The 20,566-nt window shown below is 48.3% G+C and overlaps 1 protein-coding gene across 1 annotated transcript in view; it reads left to right on the top strand.

The window, feature by feature from the left end:
- The window catches only part of CLPB (ClpB homolog, mitochondrial AAA ATPase chaperonin), a 266,010-nt gene that overhangs the window by 112,476 nt on the left and 132,968 nt on the right, over positions 1-20,566 (top strand). The window contains exon 5 of the mRNA XM_030199980.1: positions 4,488-4,616. Within this exon, the coding sequence (XP_030055840.1) occupies positions 4,488-4,616 (129 nt within the window). The remainder of the gene's footprint in view (positions 1-4,487; positions 4,617-20,566) is intronic.

Genomic DNA, 20,566 nt, shown 5'->3' with positions numbered 1-20,566 from the left:
AATTGATGACCTAATGAATGTTACAATCCAATCTATCACTCAGAAACCTACATGCAATACCATAATGTATTCTTCTTTACCATGTATGCATGCACCTTAATGCAATACCATTTGTAATTTGCACCTTAAAGCAAAAAGTAGTTATGATCATCACAATTTATAATACTGTTCCTACATTTCCTTGTTTTTACTGTATTCTTTACCATGTAAGATGCTTTCTTTTACTATGTAAGCCGCACTGGATCTGCTGTATGTGGGAAAGAGCGGGGTACAAATGTAATAAATAAATAAATAAAATACCATTTGTAATTCTGTTACCCGGAAATGGCAATCGCCATTACGGCAAATGTAAGCCACATTGAGCCTGCAAATTGGTGGGAAAATGTGGGATACAAATGCTATAAATAAATATGGGAACAGATTGATGGAACATTGGACACTAAAGGGTTAAGGAAGGCCTCAAAATGTACCTTTTCAGTGATGCTATTGATTAACCTTTAAGATTTGACTCACTCAACAATTCATGACAGAGGGGATGCTATTGTGGTCTTTAAGATTACCTTTACTACTTTTTTCTTTTCCTTCAAAAAATTATTGTATCATTTTCCCTCCCTTTTAATATTCCCCATATCTTTCGTGTTAGAATATCTCTCTATATAAAACGCACCTCCAACGTTCTATGAAGCCTCTTTTAGCCAAAAGTGAAGGGGGTGAGATCGCATTGTGTCTGCCCCGCCCACGCGTCAAACGTGATGACGTCGAGGGCGGAGCAATGACACTCAACCAATCGCATCGCTCGGCAGCGAAGCGTCAGGGAAGGAGGCGGTGCTCCCGACGTCTAGCCTTCCCTTCGCTGTGTTCCGCCTTCTTCTGACGTCAAGGATGACGTCAAAAGAAGGCGGAACACAGCGAAGGGAAACCTAGACGTCGGGAGCGCCGCCTCCTTCCCTGACGCTTCGCTGCCGGAACCGCCACGGAGGTACATTTTAAAAGAAGAAGAAAAAAAAAAAACGGATGCATGGATGCGAAGGGGGGGAGAAGAAGAGGGCGGGCCAGGCTGGGACATGGGAGAGAGAGGAGCATGGATGCGAGGGGGGGGGGGTCATGGAAGGGAGAGAGGGGACTTGCTGGAAAAGGATGAATGGAGGCGGCAGGGGACAGAGGAGCATGGATTGCAGGGCAGGCCTCAGGCAGAGAGGGGAAATGCTGGATAGGGATGAATGGAGGGGGCAGGTGACAGGGTAACATGGATGGCCATGGATTGGGACGGCAGGGCTCAGGGAAAGGGGAATTGCTGGATAGGGATAAATGGAGGGGACAGATGGCCATGGATGGATATGGATTGCAGGACAGGCCTCAGGCAGAGAGGGGAAATGCTGGAAAGGGATGAATGGAGGGGGCAGGGGACAGAGTAACATGGATGGCCATGGATTGGGAGGGCAGGGCTCAGGGAAAGGGGAATTGCTGGATAGGGATGAATGAAGGGGACAGATGGCCATGGATGGATATGGATTGCAGGACAGGCCTCAGGCAGAGAGGGGAAATGCTGGAAAGGGATGAATGCAGGGGGCAGGGGACAGAGGACCATGGATTGCAGGGCAGGCCTCAGGCAGAGAGGGCAAATGCTGGATAGGGATGAATGGAGGGGGCAGGTGACAGAGTAACATGGATGGCCATGGATTGGGACGGCAGGGCTCGGGGAAAGGGGAATTGCTGGATAGGGATGAATGGAGGGGACAGATGGGCATGGATGGATATGGATTGCAGGGCAGGCCTCAGGCAAAGAGGGGAAATGCTGGAAAGGGATGAATGGAGGGGGCAGGGGACAGAGGAGCATGGATGGCCACACACACACACTCTCTATCACACTGTGTCTCACATACACACTTGCACACACTCTCATTCTCACACTCACACCCAGACACCCTCTCTCACACACTCACACTTTCACTCTGACTCTCAAACAGTCACTCTCACATACACTCTCCCAAACATACACACTCCGAGGAAAACCTTGCTAGCGCCCGTTTCATTTGTCTCAGAAACGGGCCTTTTTTACTAGTATATATATATACAGTGGTGGAAATAAGTATTTGATCCCTTGCTGATTTTGTAAGTTTGCCCACTGACAAAGACATGAGCAGCCCATAATTGAAGGGTAGGTTATTGGTAACAGTGAGAGATAGCACATCACAAATTAAATCCGGAAAATCACATTGTGGAAAGTATATGAATTTATTTGCATTCTGCAGAGGGAAATAAGTATTTGATCCCCCACCAACCAGTAAGAGATCTGGCCCCTACAGACCAGGTAGATGCTCCAAATCAACTCGTTACCTGCATGACAGACAGCTGTCGGCAATGGTCACCTGTATGAAAGACACCTGTCCACAGACTCAGTGAATCAGTCAGACTCTAACCTCTACAAAATGGCCAAGAGCAAGGAGCTGTCTAAGGATGTCAGGAACAAGATCATACACCTGCACAAGGCTGGAATGGGCTACAAAACCATCAGTAAGACGCTGGGCGAGAAGGAGACAACTGTTGGTACCATAGTAAGAAAATGGAAGAAGTACAAAATGACTGTCAATCGACAAAGATCTGGGGCTCCACGCAAAATCTCACCTCGTGGGGTATCCTTGATCATGAGGAAGGTTAGAAATCAGCCTACAACTACAAGGGGGGAACTTGTCAATGATCTCAAGGCAGCTGGGACCACTGTCACCACGAAAACCATTGGTAACACATTACGACATAACGGATTGCAATCCTGCAGTGCCCGCAAGGTCCCCCTGCTCCGGAAGGCACATGTGACGGCCCGTCTGAAGTTTGCCAGTGAACACCTGGATGATGCCGAGAGTGATTGGGAGAAGGTGCTGTGGTCAGATGAGACAAAAATTGAGCTCTTTGGCATGAACTCAACTCGCCGTGTTTGGAGGAAGAGAAATGCTGCCTATGACCCAAAGAACACCGTCCCCACTGTCAAGCATGGAGGTGGAAATGTTATGTTTTGGGGGTGTTTCTCTGCTAAGGGCACAGGACTACTTCACCGCATCAATGGGAGAATGGATGGGGCCATGTACCGTACAATTCTGAGTGACAACCTCCTTCCCTCCGCCAGGGCCTTAAAAATGGGTCGTGGCTGGGTCTTCCAGCACGACAATGACCCAAAACATACAGCCAAGGCAACAAAGGAGTGGCTCAGGAAGAAGCACATTAGGGTCATGGAGTGGCCTAGCCAGTCACCAGACCTTAATCCCATTGAAAACTTATGGAGGGAGCTGAAGCTGCGAGTTGCCAAGCGACAGCCCAGAACTCTTAATGATTTAGAGATGATCTGCAAAGAGGAGTGGACCAAAATTCCTCCTGACATGTGTGCAAACCTCATCATCAACTACAGAAGACGTCTGACCGCTGTGCTTGCCAACAAGGGTTTTGCCACCAAGTATTAGGTCTTGTTTGCCAGAGGGATTAAATACTTATTTCCCTCTGCAGAATGCAAATAAATTCATATACTTTCCACAATGTGATTTTCCGGATTTAATTTGTGATGTGCTATCTCTCACTGTTACCAATAACCTACCCTTCAATTATGGGCTGCTCATGTCTTTGTCAGTGGGCAAACTTACAAAATCAGCAAGGGATCAAATACTTATTTCCACCACTGTATATATATTGTAATAAGCAGGATATCAAAAATCTAAAACCTTGAAAAGGATCAAAGTGAGCCTCTTCTGTTCCTTTTCATGGTAATGTCAGCTAACTTGAAGATGTAGTAAATACATTTGGAGGTCAAACTACTACTACTATTACTTAACATTTCTAGAGTTACGCAGCGCTGTACAGTTTAACAAAGAAGGACAGTCCCTGCTCGAAGGAGCTTACAATCTAAAGGACAAAATGTCAAGTTGATGCAGTCTAGATTTCCTGAATAGAGGTGTAGTGGTTAGGTGCCGAAGGCGACATTGAAGAGGTGGGCTTTGAGCAATGATTTGAAGATGGGCAGGGAGGGGGGCCTGGCGTATGGGTTGAGGGAGTTTGTTCCATGCATGGGGTGAGGCGAGGCAGAAAGGGCAGAGCCTGGAGTTGGCGGTGGTGGAGAAGGGTACTGAGGGAGGGATTTGTCTTGAGAGCGGAGGTTACGGGTAGGAACGTAAGGGGAGATGAGGGTAGAGAGGTAAGGAGGGGCTGCAGATCGAGTGCATTTGTAGGTTAGTAGGAGAAGCTTGAACTGTATGCGGTACCTGATCGGAAGCCAATACTGAAATGCAGGTAGAGAACTTTAGAAGCATTTCATTGTTAGACTCTGGTTCCATACTTAGATAATATGTTGAGCCTTTGATGATTTTTTTTAAAAAATTGGTATAAATTGCCTAGATGGAACTTTAAAGGCCTATAATAGAAGTTCAGTATCGTGTGCCAGTTTTTGTATTACTCAGAATAACACTGTTCGCTTGTTACTGTTTTCTAATTGTTATACAATGCAGTTTTGGTAACTCGAGAGGATGACTTCAGCAGTCGCTTGAACAATCGTGCTAGTTTTCGTGGCTGCACAGCGCTGCACTATGCCATTCTAAGTGATGACTACAGGACCGTCAAAGAGCTGCTGGATGGAGGTAAGGAATGGGCAGTAATTGAAGCAGGTGACATGATAGGACCTAAACCAAGACTTCATCAGCTGTTTCTCACTGACTTAGCAATGAATATTATTCTCTACAATATACTAATAGATGGATTAGTGCAGGAATTAGCCAGGTTTCAGATGTACAGTTGACATTAATTGCCTCTTTAAGAATTTGTGGCCTAAGTGAGAGGGAGAGAAGACAAGTCCTGCTGTGCTCCATCATCTCCTCTTATGTCTCCCATGCCTCCTGCTCATCACCTCTGCTTAACAGCTGCATTTCTGATGACTGTCTCTGCCTTTGTCCATCACCCTGTGATGCACTGGGCCTGCCTTTGTGTCATGTGATATACCCTGCTCTATGCGCCCCTTCCCTCCCCCTGGCCTTTTTACATGCTTCTCCTGTGATGTCATATGGCCTGCTTGTCTGATAGTCCTTCGTGAGCAGTGATGAAAGTGTAAAACTATAGTTGTATTTCAGCCTCATTGTTGAAAACGATGTTGCTTTTATAACATCAAAAAGTCCTGAACCTCAGCTGTAAGTTAGGCCTGCTGTGCTCTCTCGCTGTGGCGTGCCATTGACATCTTAGAGTGGGCCATTTCCTGTGTGCTGACACGGAACAGGCTCCCTTCACTGCCCTCTTGATGCTTCCTACACCTGCCTTTCACTAAGGGTCCATTTACTGTGGCCAACCTTGCCTCCACTTATTGCCCTTGCCCTTAGGAGTCCTGATTGACCCACGGTTTAAACAAGTGCTGTCATCCTGTGTTTAAGGGGGACCTTGCGTGTGCCTAGCTGCAGGCAACCTCTCCCTCAGCCCACCTCTTTGCCCTGCTTTGGCCTTTCCTTTCACTCACTTGACCTCTTCAGGACCTTATCCTGGGATGGTCAGTGTGCGTGTGCCCAGCAGACTGTGAGGTTCAGTTACTCTTCTATTGTAGCTCCTTTAGGAAGTCACTGGTGACATTTTAGTGTGTCCTGACCCCAGCCGACACTATAAATAGTGTTTATATGAAGGATTGGGAGTTCCTGTTTATATGGGGCGCTTGCTCCTTTTCAGCTCGCTCACTGCAGCAAAACAGAAGAATATTATTTTCTTGGAAGAATTCGAGCTGGCAGCAGGTGGAAGTCATTTAATTAGATGAATATGTAATTTGCACTGTTTCTTCACCGAGAGTGTAAATAATCAGTTTATTTAAACAATGAGGTCTTGTTTTAAGGTATGTTACATTATCAGTACCATGAGGAAAGGGCTTTAGTAACAGTTTGCATCTTAATGTGTCTACTGTGCATTTTGGTTGCTGTTCTTTTAATTAATGTTACCATTTGTATTAGCTTGTAAAAATGTTTTTTATTTTTATAACAGATTTTTGTTATAATGAATCAGTCTAATACTAAGCTGAAAAGGAAGGTAGACATAATGGGTTAGTAGCAATCTTAGTGGGAAGAGGAAAAGATTAAATGTAAGTGGAAAATTAGGTTAGCCTAGAAAGTACCCAACAGCTTGTATCCTGATCTTACGTTTCTTTAGTTCCATAGAATTAAACACAGTAACTACATTACTCGTTTCTTTCTCTGTGGCCTTCTACCTCTGGCTGTGTCCAGCTCATGAAGGGAAGGTGCTTTTACAAGCACAAGAGCAACAGGAGAGCTGGCGGGACTTCCCAGGCCTAGCCAGTGGGAGGCGTGCTGGCAGGATCTGTGCACATGGAGTGGGAGGCAGAAGGATGAGAGGCAGGAATGTCAAAGAGAGAAGAGAGGGTAGGGAAGGAGAGTTTGTGCACACATAGGCATGCTTCCCCTGCATTTCAGGTGACAAAGGGGAAGACGGAGGACAGAGATTCCAGAGCAGTGGTCAAATTGCCCACCTCCAAGAAATCTAGAAATATTACTTCCATATCATCATGCTGATCAATCCATAGACTGGTGGGTGGGTTGTGTCCATCTACCAGCAGGTGGAGATAGAGATCAAACTTTGCCTCCCTATATGTGGTCATGTGCTGCCGGAAACTCCTCAGTATGTTCTCTATCTCAGCAGGTGGTGGTCACACACAGCAGCAGCTCTGGCTAGGCCTCCAAGCCTAATTTTTAGGTTTTGTTGAGTGCCTGGGGTTGAGGGCTCTTCTTGAGCAAGTGCAAACCTGGTGGCGCCAGGTCCCTCCTTTTCTCCCCCCTCCCGCTGGCTCCGTTTAAAAAAAAAAAAAAAAAAAAAATTTTGAACGTCCTTAAAGGCGTTTATTTCGACGTTTATTTAAACGTTTATTGCAGCTACTCACTGGGACACCAGGTCGTTACAGCTCGGAGCGGACAGCAGGTAATTTTTACCTTTTTTAGCGGGCAGGGGGTTCCCCGATTGGTCTCCACGTGGCCTATGGCGTCGGAGGGCGAGGGCGCAAAGAGTCGCTCCCCGGATCGCGTGTGCGCTTCTAGAGGGGATGCGGGGGTCTTAAAGTCTGATTCGCCCTTGTTGGGTGACAGTTTCGTGACCGATGAGTGTCCCGGTCCTTCCTCCGGTGTGGCGGTTTTTCCCGCCATAAACGCCCATCCCCCGCGGCTCGCCTCCGCCATATTGGCCGGCCACGCGGCTCGGACGGCTTCTTCTTGGGCCGCCCTTGAGGTGGGAGACATTGATGCCATGAACGCCCTTAATTTGGGCGACGGCACAAAAGCGGCTAAAGTTAAGCGCCGTTCTTCCCGCGCGGCTCCTTCGCGGAGTGTCGCACCGGACGCCATCTTGGATGCGCAGCATGTCTCTCCCCCGCTCTTGCGAGCGCCGGTTGAGGGTGCGTCTAGGGCTGTAGCCCAGGCTGCGGAAGTGCACAGTAGCGGGGTTTCTCCCCCGAGTTTGTTTTGCTGCTGCATCAGGCCTTCCTTATGCGAAACGCTGCCCCTGCTCCCTCGTCTGGTAAAGAGGTTGAGGCCCCCGGAGGTAAACGCCCTCGGGTTGATTCCCAGGCCTTGGAGGACTTTGTCTCCTCCGATGTAGATGAGGGCAGCGTATCTGAGTTCTCCCAACGGTCCTTTGCGGATTCCTTGGAGGAGACGGATCCCCGCTCGGATGGAGCGGATGACCCCTCTGCAGCGCGGCTCTTTAGCTCAGAGGATTTGCCCAACCTGTTAATGCAGGCCATGGGCATTTTGAAGATTTCCTCTCCGGAGGACGTCTCTCCCTCAGCCCCTGTTGGCTCTGCCATTATGCTGGGGACGAAGCGCCCGCATAGAACCTTCCACGTGCATGATGCCATGCACACTTTAATTTCGGCTCAGTGGGATGTCCCGGAAGTGAGCCTTAAAGTGGTTAGGGCTATGTCCCGCCTCTATCTTTTGCCTGAAAGTGAACGTGAAGCCTATCTGTGGCCTACCGTGGTTTCTTTAATCACTGCAGTGACTAAGAAAACGGCGTTGCCGGTGGAAGGTGGCACGGCCCTATAGGACGCCCAAGACAGAAGATTGGAGGCGGCCTTAAGGTCGTCCTTTGAGGCGGCTGCTTTAAGTTTGTAGGCCTCAGTTTGCGGCTCCTATGTGGCCAGGGCGTGCCTGACTATGGTGCAGCGGGCTTCCCCCTCGGATCATTCCTTGAGGGCTGATTGGCCGGCCCTGGAATCGGGCTTAGCCTATTTGGCAGACTTGCTGTATGATGTCTTGAGGGCCTCAGCTAAAGGCATGGCTCAGACAATCTCTGCGCGGCGGTGGCTTTGGCTGAAGCATAGGTCTGCTGACCACGCCTCTAAATCCCGCCTGGCTAGATTGCCTTTTAAAGGCAAGCTGCTCTTTGGGGTCGAGCTGGACAAAATCGTGACCGATCTCGGCACGTCTAAGGGCAAGAGGTTACCAGAGGTCAGGGCTCGGGCTAGTGCTCGCCCCGGTACCTCCAGAGGACGGTTTCAGGAAGCCCGTCGGTACCGCCCGGGCAGGTCGGGCTCCTCTGCCCCCTCTTCCTTCAAGAGGAACTTCTCCCCCAAGCAGCATTCCTTTCGCAGAGACCGCCGTCCCGGAGGTGCTCCCTCCGGTCCTCCCCTAGGGTCTCGTACCCAATGACGGGGCCTTGGTCCACGCCCCAGTGCAGATTGGAGGACGGCTGTCCTCGTTTCTGGGCGAGTGGATCACAATAACTTCAGACGCTTCAGTGCTGGAAGTCATCAGAGACGGCTACAAGCTAGAGTTCTGCCGACCCTTAAGAGACGGGTTTGTACTCTCTCCCTGCAAGTCTCCGGTCAAAGCTGTGGCAGTGCAGCAGACCTTGGACAATCTGATCCGCCTGGGGGCGGTCGTTCCGGTGCCAGAAAATCAGCTTGGCAAGGGACGTTACTCCATTTACTTTGTGGTACCAAAGAAAGGAGGTTCTGTACGGCCTATCCTCGACCTCAAGGGGTCAATCAGGCTCTTTCGCATGGAGACCCTCCGCTCTGTTATAGCGGCAGTGCAGGCAGGAGAGTTCCTGGCATCCTTGGACATCAAGGAAGCGTACTTGCATATTCCCATCTGGCCTCCTCATCAACGCTTTCTGCGTTTTGCAGTACTGGGCCGACACTTCCAGTTCAGAGCCCTCCCGTTCGGGTTGGCTACTGCTCCGCGGACCTTCTCCAAAGTAATGGTGGTCATCGCGGCCTTCCTGAGGAAGGAAGGAGTACAAGTCCATCCTTATCTGGATGACTGGTTGATCCGAGCCCCCTCTTATGCAGAGTGCGGCAAAGCTGTGAACCGGGTGGTTGCTCTTTTGAGCTCCCTGGGGTGGATCATCAACTGGAAGGAAAGCCAGCTGCGCCCAACTCAGTCCCTGGAGTATCTGGGAGTTCGATTCGACACCCAAGTGGGCAGAGAGTGTTCCTGCCAGACAATCGGATTGTCAAGCTTCAGGCTCAGATGGACCAGTTCCTAGTAGCCTCTCCTCTTCGGGCTTGGGACTATGTGCAGCTGTTGGGCTCTATGACGGCCACGATGGAAGTAGTGCCCTGGGCCAGGGCTCATATGAGACCACTACAACACTCTCTGCTGCAGCGCTGGACTCCGATGTCGGAGGATTATGCTGTGCGCCTTCCCTTGGACCCAGCAGTGCGCAAGGCGCTGAGCTGGTGGACGCAGACAGACAAGTTGTCTGCAGGAATGCCTCTGGTGACCCCGGAGTGGATTGTCGTCACGACGGACGCCTCTTTGTCGGGCTGGGGAGCCCACTGCTTGGGAAGGACAGCGCAGGGGCTCTGGTCTCCTGCAGAGGTAAAGTGGTCTATCAACCTCCTGGAACTCAGAGCCATTCGGTTGGCGCTTTTGGAGTTCATCCCGGTACTGGCGTTGAAGCCTGTACGGGTCCTGTCGGACAATGCCACGGCTGTGGCCTATGTCAACTGCCAGGGAGGTACCAAGAGCGCCCCTCTAGCCAAGGAGGCCATGAATCTATGCCAGTGGGCGGAAGCGAACCTGGAACAGCTGTCAGCGGCCCACATTGCCGGAGTCATGAATGTCAAGGCGGACTTTCTCAGTCGCCATACCTTGGAGCCCGGAGAGTGGCAGCTATCTGTTCAGGCGTTCTTGGACATCACGAAGCGCTGGGGCCAGCCGAGCCTAGATCTGATGGCGTCATCGGCCAATTGCCAAGTGCCGCGCTTTTTCAGCAGAGGACTGGACCCTCGATCCCTGGGAGTAGTTGCTCTTCTCCAACAGTGGCCGACACAAGAGCTTCTCTATGTGTTCCCGCCCTGGCCCATGTTGGGCAGGGTGCTAGACCGGGTGGCAAAGCATCCGGGCCGGATAATCCTGGTGGGTCCGGATTGGCCCAGACGTCCCTGGTATGCGGACTTGATCAGGCTCTCAGTGGACGAACCTCTGCGACTGCCAGTGGAGCAGGGCCTGTTACATCAGGGTCCCGTGGTGATGGAGGATTCCTCCCCCTTTGGTCTTACGGCCTGGCTATTGAGCGGCAGAGTCTGAGGAAGAAGGGCTTCTCAGACAAGGTCATCGCCACTCTGCTGAGAGCGAGGAAGCGCTCTACTTCTACTGCTTACGCCAGGGTTTGGCGTACCTTTGCAGCGTGGTGTGAAGCAGGTTCACTTTCTCCATTTACTGCTCCAATTTCTTCAGTGCTGGCGTTCCTGCAAGAAGGTCTGGAGAAAGGCCTGTCGCTCAGTTCCCTGAAAGTCCAGGTAGCAGCCCTGGCTTGCTTCAGGGGCCGCCTGAAGGGTGCTTCCCTGGCTTTGCAGCCAGATGTGGTGCGTTTCCTCAAGGGAGTTAATCACCTGCGCCCTCCTCTGCACTCAGTGGTGCCTGCGTGGAATCTCACCCTGGTGCTAAGAGCCTTACAAAGCCGCCTTTTGAACCCTTGTCGAGGGCATCTCTGAAAGACCTGACGTTGAAAGCAGTCTTTTTGGTGGCTATCACTTCAGCCAGAAGAGTTTCCGAGCTCCAGGCATTCTCTTGTCGAGAGCTTTTTCTGCAGTTCACTGAGGCAGGAGTGACTATTCGCACAGTGCCTTCCTTCCTGCCCAAGATTGTTTCTCGCTTCCATGTGAGTCAGCAGCTCTGTCTCCCTTCCTTTCGTAGGGAGGACTACCCAGAAGAGTATTCTGCTCTCAAATATCTGGATGTGAGACGGGTCATCATCAGATACTTGGAAGTGACCAATGATTTCCGGAAGTCGGATCATCTGTTTGTCCTGTTTGCAGGTCCTCGTAAGGGTCTGCAGGCTGCTAAGCCTACAGTGGCAATATGGGTCAAGGAAGCCATTGCAGCGGCTTATGTGGCCGCGGGGAAGGTGCCGCCTATTCAGTTGAAGGCCACTCCACTAGAGCTCAGGCGGCCTTGATGGCAGAGGCCGGGTCCGTCTCCCTGGAAGAGATTTGCAGGGCGGCAACTTGGGCGTCGGCCCATACCTTCTCCAGACATTACCGCTTGACTGTGGCTGCTCGGGCGGAGGCCCGGTTTGGAGCTTCAGTGTTGAGTTCAGGGATTTCAATGTCCCGCCCTGGGTGAGTACTGCTTCGGTACATCCCACCAGTCTATGGATTGATCAGCATGATGATATGGAAGGTAAAATTATGTATCATACCTGATAATTTTCTTTCCATTAATCATAGCTGATCAATCCATAGCCCCTCCCAGATATCTGTACTGTTTATATTCTGGTTGAATTTTAGGTTCAAGTTTAGTCTTCAGTTACTTCAGGAGGACTTCGTGTTCAAGTTTTTTCACTTGGATTCTTCAAGAGTTGAGACGAGTTTGTGTTACAGTGAGCTGCTGCATTCCTCTCCCCTCCGTTTTACGGGGCTGGATTGAGACTTAAATTCTGCCGGCACTCCCTCCCGCTTCGTGCGGCTGTAGGGCAGCTTTGTACCCCTCCCGCTTCGGCGGTGTTAGGGTCAGTCAGCTCCTCCCGCGGTTGCGGTTGCAGGATAAGCCAGATCCCCCCGCATCGGCGGGGTGGTGTCCCTCCCCCGCTCCGCGGGGATGAGCTGGACGGATTCCCCTCCCCCACTTGTGTGGGGATGAGCTGGGTTAATTCCCCTCCCCCGTTTCGGCGGTGGTGAGCTGGGCAGAGTGTCCCTTTGTGGGTGTAATTCTCTAAGTGCTGAGTCCTGCGGATGGAGCTTTGATATCGACATACTGAGGAGTTTCCGGCAGCACATGACCACATATAGGGAGGCAAAGTTTGCTCTCTATCTCCACCTGCTGGTAGATGGACACAACCCACCAGTCTATGGATTGATCAGCTATGATTAATGGAAAGAAAATTATCAGGTATGATACATAATTTTACCTTATATTATCTGCCGCTTCCTTGAGAACACTGTCCCCTACTCCTGTTTCCAGCATTTCACATTATCAAAAGCTTCACATGCTTTCCTACATCTGCCCATCAAATTCCGTGGAGGAGTGGCCTAGTGGTTAGGGTGGTGGACTTTGGTCCTGAGGAACTGAGTTCGATTCCCGGCACAGGCAGCTCCTTGTGACTCTGGGCAAGTCACTTAACCCTCCATTGCCTGCCGCATTGAGCCTGCCATGAGTGGGAAAGCGCGGGGTACAAAATGTAACAAAAAAAAAAAAAAAAAGGGGTAGGATTCTTTCAGTTTGGCTGTTTAGGTTGTTCTATGTGGGCCTCCAGTGAACAATCAGGATCTTCTGCTATATCATCACCAAAATCTGTTGCTGCTTTTGTGAGTACACTGACAAAACCTTGTACATTCTCTCCACACTTCATAAACCCTTATACTTTCTCATCTCCTGCTTTAGACTAATATCTAGTTTTTTTTACATGCTATTATGACCACATATCTCCTATTCTTAGTTGACAAGTAAGATGAAATCAGCAGCACAAGTGCTGTGACATTAGACACAAATGCAGGTCAGTGCTCTCATACTTCAGTAAAACAAGGAAGATTTTTTTTCTGAGCATGCCTTGGAGTTCTCAAGCAGCAGCTACCTCAAGTTCCCTCAACTGTTTTCTGTCCAGCTAAACATTTACTGTTTATTTTCCTCACGGTACATGTTCCAAAAGCTGCTGAAGTGCTTCCTTGCCATTTTTTGTTCAGTTTTCCTCCAAGTCCCTTGGTCACCACTAAAGAGAGAGAGTTCCCCAAAGTCCTGATACCAAGATTGAGTTGAGCCTTACCAGACAACTGTTTTCAATGATGAATCTATCCCCAGCATATCCAGAAGATGAAAATGAGGCTGGAAAATGAATCTTACTGACATGCAAGAGATCTACTACATCTACTTTGGGCTTGGACATGACTTTCCTCAACAGTGCCCACTTTGTATGGGTGTTTCCAATGGCTTGGTGCTATGAGGGCCTTCAAGATGGATTCCGTTCAGTTCTCACCTGTCATCTCTAGCTCTGAGAAAATCAAAAGACAGAGGTAAGAGGGGTAACCAGCAGAGCAGAGATCATACTACGCTCAGCAGAGAGTCATCCTTCAAGAAGCACCTGGAGGAAGAGGTGCTGTTATGGGGAAGAGTCTACTGATAGAGAAGGGCTGGATCCCACAGAATGGTAAACCTCAGCACTAAGATCCTTCACATTGAAAAGGGTACTGTTAGGAGAGCCAGTTCCCAGCACTTTAAACCACCTGACAGGCTTGGCATCCTCCAAGCCACTTGGCTTTGTCCCTCTCTGTGCAGCTAGCCAACTTGGCACAGTGCTGTGCTAGCATGGAAACTCTTGATGCTGAAGACTATGTGGCAGCCACATTTAGTATTAGAGGCAAATGATTCTTTGTCTGGCCCTTTCTCACTGCCATAGCAAGAGCCATCAGTGCCAAAGCTAGGCATGAATGTCTCCATGCACTTTGTGAGAGACATTTTCATTGACGCACCACAAGTGATACTAGTAAAAGGTGTTGCAGAATCAGCTGCCCAATTCCAGAAGGAATTTGCCAGTCAGTTCATCTTCAGGGGAGCAGACAACCCTATGGCTCACCCTTGCTGCATCAACTTTTAAAGGGCTGAAACAGAACAGCTATACAACATTTTGACTAGCAAGGCGCTCGTGTTGAAACATGAGTGCTTAGATCTCCCAGTTTTTTTCCCAGTGAGGCTCAGGAACTATCCCCAATATCAAGATCCCCATATTCGGAACACTCTTGGGGGAGGGGGGTTTCTCCAGTAGTCTTGTATAAGAATACCCTCTTTTTCCATCTTACTGGTTCTTTCACATATGGGTATATAACACAGGCACTGCTTTGCTGGGATAATATATGTATTTTTAATGGATAATAGTGTAGAGTTACTGCACTGTAAATATTATGACCACATGGATATCAACTACTGTTTCCTTTACAGCAGTTTTTTTGTTGGGAGGGGTAGGTCATTGTTGGAATTATGCTGGTCCCCAAAATAGACTGGAGATCTCTCATCTTGAATGTCCAAGTGTCATACTGTCCAATTGTCTTTTCTTCCCCCTCATGTTTTGCTTGGTTCCTCTGATGTCTTCTGTGGTCTGGAGACCCTCAGTCAGCGTCTTTCTCTCGAGATCCCTTAGACTACTTCTTCCTCTTGTGATCTAAGCTCCTTCGTCTTGTGCAATGGTTTGTATGGATGGTAAGCAGGGCTTCTTGGGGACAAATCAACTTGCACTTCAGCCTAGGAAATGAAGCTTTTAACAATGGTAAAATATTCTCCTCTTGACACGCTTCCTGTAGGCAACTGCAGTTCTCCTTCATTGACTGTACCCCTGCTTTAGCCTAGTTTCAGCATAAACTCTAGGTGAACTCTTAGGCTAGTGTGTTCATTATTTTTGGTCCCCTTCTTTCTCGTGGTCAATTTTTATCAATCTACGCTGTCTAAGATCCTGTAGCTGATAGAAAATCCAGAGAGACAAAGCCTTCCCCATTGATCCAATAAGAAACTCACTCAGTGCAAGTTTGCCATGAAAAAGGCCCATCAATAAGTGGCTATTTTTGCTCCTTCAAAATTTATTGTAGCAAATATATTTCTGATTTACAGAGAATGAATGGTGTCTTCACTGAATCTCTGAGTTCAATAGCCTTCATATCCCAGTATCTAGGTATTTTATTTTTAACTCAACCTAGATATTTAGTTATCCAGGCACCAGCTCTGAGCATTACAAAAGCAATTTTATAGTAAACTAGTAAAAAAGGCCCGTTTCTGCCTCTGATGAAACGGGCGCTAGCGGGCACGGGACTCCCTTCCCCTCCCCTTATGCTAGTCTCCCTGGTGGTGTAGAGGTACCTGTTCGGTCAGGGCAGGAAAGAAAGAGTTTCAGAATGGCCGCCGAGAGTTGAAGTCTCGCGAGGCAGCTTGAACTCTCGGCGGCCATTTTGAAACTCCGAGAGCCGGACTCACACACGATGCAGCCGGGCAGCTAGCAGCAGCACTCCGGGCAGGAAAGTGGGGGCCCTTTCGTTCCAGCCCGAGCAAACAGGTACCGCTAGACCACCAGGGATAGTGGCGGGAGGGGAGGTGACAGGGGGGAGGGAAGGTGATGAGGGGAAGAGGGGGCGACAGGGGGCGGGGTGGTACCTCTAAAGGGGCGGGGTGATGGGGCGAAAGGGGCGGGGTGATGGGCACGTCCTCGGCGGCTGCGATTTGTTGGAAGGGGAGGAGTAGGGAAACACGCTCCGTGTGTTTCCCTACTGCTCCCCGTGCGTTCATTTGCCTTGTTGTGTTCGTGTTCCGCCCTCGACGTCATCACGTGTGACGTGAGGGCGGGGCATGAAGACATGGTGAGTGTTGTAGCTTCACCACCATGAACTTACGAACCGGTGTGTGAGTGCCTGCGGTGACGTCAGTGTCCTCAGAATGTTGAGGGTGCGTTTTATTATAGTAGATAATAGCAGATATGGTCCATCCAGTCTGCTCAGAAAGGTGTCCAGGGTTCTACCTGCCACTCCATGTCATTAGGTTGTAACTGCTGCTCTGCGCAGGTTACCCTCTCTTGTTCTCCTGACCTAACAAACTTCCAAAAATCACTAAAAACCAACCTGTTCAATAAGGCATACCATAATGATCAATCCTAAATACCAGACAACGAAACTTATACCAGAACTGGACAAAACCGAACTCTCTATACTGGACTGCTTCATTTACTCTGTCACTAATGAACTCTTAACGCAATACCACTTTATTTCCCATTCCGGAAATGAATTCTCCATACTTGACTGCTTAATTCACTCTGTCACGTATGAACCTAATGCAATACCACTTGCTATTTCTCATCGCCATTACGGAATAACGTAAGCCACATTGAGCCTGCAAATAGGTGGGAAAATGTGGGATACAAATGCAACAAATAAATAAAGTTTGAGAGTCGTATATGTTTTAGTACTTTTATTCCATCCTCTTGCCATGTAGATATCCTCTGTGTCTATCCCGTGCCTTTTTGAATTCTGTCACTGTTTTTGTCCTCAGTCACCATCTCCTATGGTAGAGCATTCCAGGCATCAGCCACTTTCTCTGTGAAAAAGTATCTCCTGATGTTTTCATTTCCTACCTTGCAACTTCATTGCATTGCAGCTTAGTTAGAAATAAAACCAATAATCTCTTGTAAGTGCTGCTCCGCACTAGTCAAATGAAATCAAATCCAGTGAATTGGCACCAAAGCTTTATTTAGTGGTAAGCCACACCTATTGATGTTCAGTAGTAGCTTGTGAGCACCAATCTGTGCTAGTGGATTGCATCTGACCAGCATGGATTGATGCTCACAAGCTACTATTGGACATCAATAGGTGTGGCTTACTGCTGAATAAGGCTTTGGTGCCAAGTCATCGGCATTTGGTTTCATTTGACTGGTGCGGAGTGGCGCTTTCAAGAGATTATTGGTTTTATTTCCAGCTAAGCTCCATTAGTTCTGAGTAGGACCTGAGCATTGCATTGTGCTGTGGACTCCTGAAGAAGGCAGTTGTGCCGAAACACGACGTGTCGAGTCCCTTGTATTTATTGATTCTGTATATGAACTGTTAAATAACACCTTGTTGGATTTTTGTCTTGTTTGCCTGGTGGTGCTCACTTCTTTGTTCCTGTACACAATAGAGATTACTGGATCATGAGGTGAAATAAATTGAGCCTGTTCAGATAACTTTTCTTACAGATTCATTTCTGGAAGAACTTAGAATTTCTTCTTCTCTGAGGGCTGAAGAAATCACAGTTTCCCCATTTTCTGTTGATGAGCAGGACTGAGTGAGGCTAACATAGTGACATAGTAGATGACAGCAGAAAAAGACCTGCACGGTCCATCCAGTCTGCCCAACAAGACAACTCATGTATGCTACTTTTTTGTGTATACCCTACTTTGATTTGTACCTGTGCTCTTCAGGGCACAGACCGTATAAGTCTGCCCAGCACTATCCTCGCCTCCCAACCACCAGCCCCACCTCCCAACCACCGGCTCTAGTTCTACAATTAACGCATACCGCTAACAAGTGGGTGATGTCGCATGGCACCAGAACAGAAGAGTAGGCACAAGCAGAGTAGTCAGAGGGCAGGAAGGAGTAAGATTCTTTCGTGTCTCTGTAGAGGCCACTAGACCACCAGGGCTTCTCAAGGTAGAACTGCTGGGGAGGGCTATAATGTGCGGTGCAACCGAGCAGATCCTCTGGGTCCTCAGGCATAGGGTTAGCATATGGCTCCAGAAAAAGGAGGACGTATTGGGCCAATCTGCAAAACCTGGACTGGATCAATGTGTCCTCCTTTTTCTGGAGCCATATGGTAAACCTACTTAGGCACTACCTGGTTGCCCAAATGGTCAGTCCGCCCCTGCTTCCCTCCTAATAACTTACACTGCTACTGACCTGAATTAGGTGTTAATTAAGGTGTGAGTAAGTAGAATATTTGCAAAGATTATTAAGGGCAATTGGATTACTGAGTTAGCTTGAAATGGTCTGTTTGAAGCAGTCCCCTTAGATTCAAAACTATACAGGGAGGAAAGGTCCGACTTAACTTTATTTCTGAGAAGTTCTGAGAGAAGAGGACATTTCTCTGGTAAGTGAACATTATTTTACTCTGTGCTTTGGGAACTTAGGGCCTCTTTTACAAAGCTGCACCAAGAATCCAGAAGCATGGCTTTGTAAAAGAAGCCCTTAAAGACTGGGGTTTAAAGAAGGAATTTTAGGTTATTGATAGGCAGAAAAGAAAAACTAATCTCCATACCCTTTTCCTCCTAGTTTTAAAACTTGAACTTTCTACCACAGCATTAACAACTAGCAGGCACAGCAGGGCCTAGTTCAGTATTAGGGGGGGGGGGGGGGGGGGAAGAGAGAAACAAGCATTAACTAGTTTCCATAGTGTACAACCCTTTTCCCATGGTTTTAAACTGAAACTTTCTCTAGAGGTAGAAATGTAACAACCAAAGAACATTAAAAAGGTTAGTCCAGTCTGACACAGGAGGGCCTAGTTTAGTCTTCAATCCCACGCACCCCCCAACTCCCACCCACTGCCTAGCAAAACTCTTCATTTATAGTCAGTTATTCTAATTAGGATAACAGGGGAGTAGTGCTCTTACAAAGTTTTAATTAAATTTTTTACCTTCTAAAAAGAAAACACTAAATAAATCACACAATATACCATATAAGCTAAAAACTTTTTTTTATATTAGACTTAATAGCAAGTTTTAAATTATTGAAAAACTCAAATATACTAAGATGGAGACAGCAGTCCAGAAGCAAGAGGGGTGCTATCCAGTTTTTTTTGCATCGAGTGTCACATGTATGATTATCTCCCAGCAGTTATATGTGGGAGAGAGGTTCTTGAAGCCAAATTTAGGCTCTTAGGTAGAAAGCAGAACTCCAGATTCTCCAGGGTAGCATTTTCAGAGATGCTTCCCGTTCCATGCGCAGGACCCAAAAGGCAGGCAGAGCTCTGAAGTCTCAATGCATGGTTGAGACAATGGTCCAGGGATGAGGGATTTAGATTTGTTAGGAACTGGGTGACATTCTGGGAAAGGGTGAGATTGTTCCAAAAGGATGGGCTCCACCTTAACCGGGATAGAACCAGGCTGCTAGTACTAACTTTTAAAAAGGAGATCGAGCAGCTTTTAAAGGGGGGGGGGGGGGGGGGGGGGGGGGGGGGGAGCCGACAGTCACCCAGAAGCGCATGGTTTGGTATGGAGTATCCTTGAAGGATACTGCTGAAATAGGACATTTAGGGAATTCCAGTAGAGAGGTTTCAACAATGCTGAAAGTAAGCCAGGTGTGCTTAATGAGAGAGCAGGATAAAGGATGCACATTATCCCCAACAACTTCTAAGCAGCTTGTAGATCAAAGGAAAAAAACACAATTTGAAGTGCCTGTGTACAAATGCTAGATGCCTAAAAAATAAAATGGGATAGTGTACATAGCACTAAATGATGAGGTAGAAATAATAGGCATCTCAGAGACTTGGTGGAAAGAGGACAATCAATGGGACACTGTTAACAAAGTACAAATTGTATTGCAGTGATAGAGAGGTTTAAATTGGGGGGGGGGGGGGGTTATGTTATATGTTAAAGAGGGAATTGAGTCAAATAAAATAAAAATTGCACATGACACAAATAGCAACATGGAATCATTATGGATAGAAATTCCATATGTGAAGGGAAGGAGTATTCCTGTAGGGCTATACTTCCATCCACCAGGACAGAACGAACAGACAGATGAAGAAATGTTTACAGAGATTAGGAAAGCTGGCAAACTGGGCAACGCTATAATAACGGGTGATTTCAGTTACCCCAATATTGACTGGATAAATGTTACATCAGGGAGTGCCAGGGAGATAATATTTCTAGATGTAATAGATGACTGCTTCTTGGAGCAGCTGGTCCAGGAACCGACAAGAGGGGGAGCCATTTTGGATCTGATCCTTGGTGGCATGCAGGGCATAGTGTGAGAGGTGGCGGTGTTGGGTCCCCTGGGAAACAGTGATCATAACATGATCAAGTTTGAGCTACTATCTGTGTTTAATTTTCTAAAGGGTGACTATAATAAAATTAAACTGAAAGGATTGGCTGCAAAGGTTAGGACACTAGGAGGGGCATTTTCGAAAGGGATCCAGGGGCGGGGAAACCCTGTATTTTCGAAACAAGATGGATGCCCATTTTTAGTTTTGAAAATACCGTCAGGGATGTCCAAATCCCTTAAATTTGGTCGTCCCTGATTTTCGGCGATAATGGAAACCAAGGACGTCCATCTCAGAAACGACCAAATACAAGCCATTTTATCGTGGGAGGAGCCAGCATTTGTAGTGCACTGGTCCCCCTGACATGCCAAGACACCAACCGGGCACCCTAAGGGGCACTGCAGTGGACTTCATAAATTGCTCCCAGGTACATAGCTCCCTTACCTTGTGTGCTGAGCCCCCAAAACCCCACTACCCACAACTGTACACCACTACCGTAGCCCTTACGGGTGAAGGGGGGCACCCAGATGTAGGTACAGTGGGTTTGTGGTGGGTTTTGGAGGGCTCACTGTTTCCTCCACAAATGTAAGAGGTAGGGGGGGATGGGCCTGGGTCTGCCTGCATGAAGT

Source organism: Microcaecilia unicolor, chromosome 4 (genome assembly GCF_901765095.1).
Source record: "Microcaecilia unicolor chromosome 4, aMicUni1.1, whole genome shotgun sequence".
In the NCBI taxonomy this organism is placed as follows: Eukaryota; Metazoa; Chordata; class Amphibia; order Gymnophiona; family Siphonopidae; genus Microcaecilia; species Microcaecilia unicolor.
The sequence above is the reverse complement of the archived record's forward strand: the minus strand, read 5'-3'. Positions and strand labels throughout refer to the sequence as shown.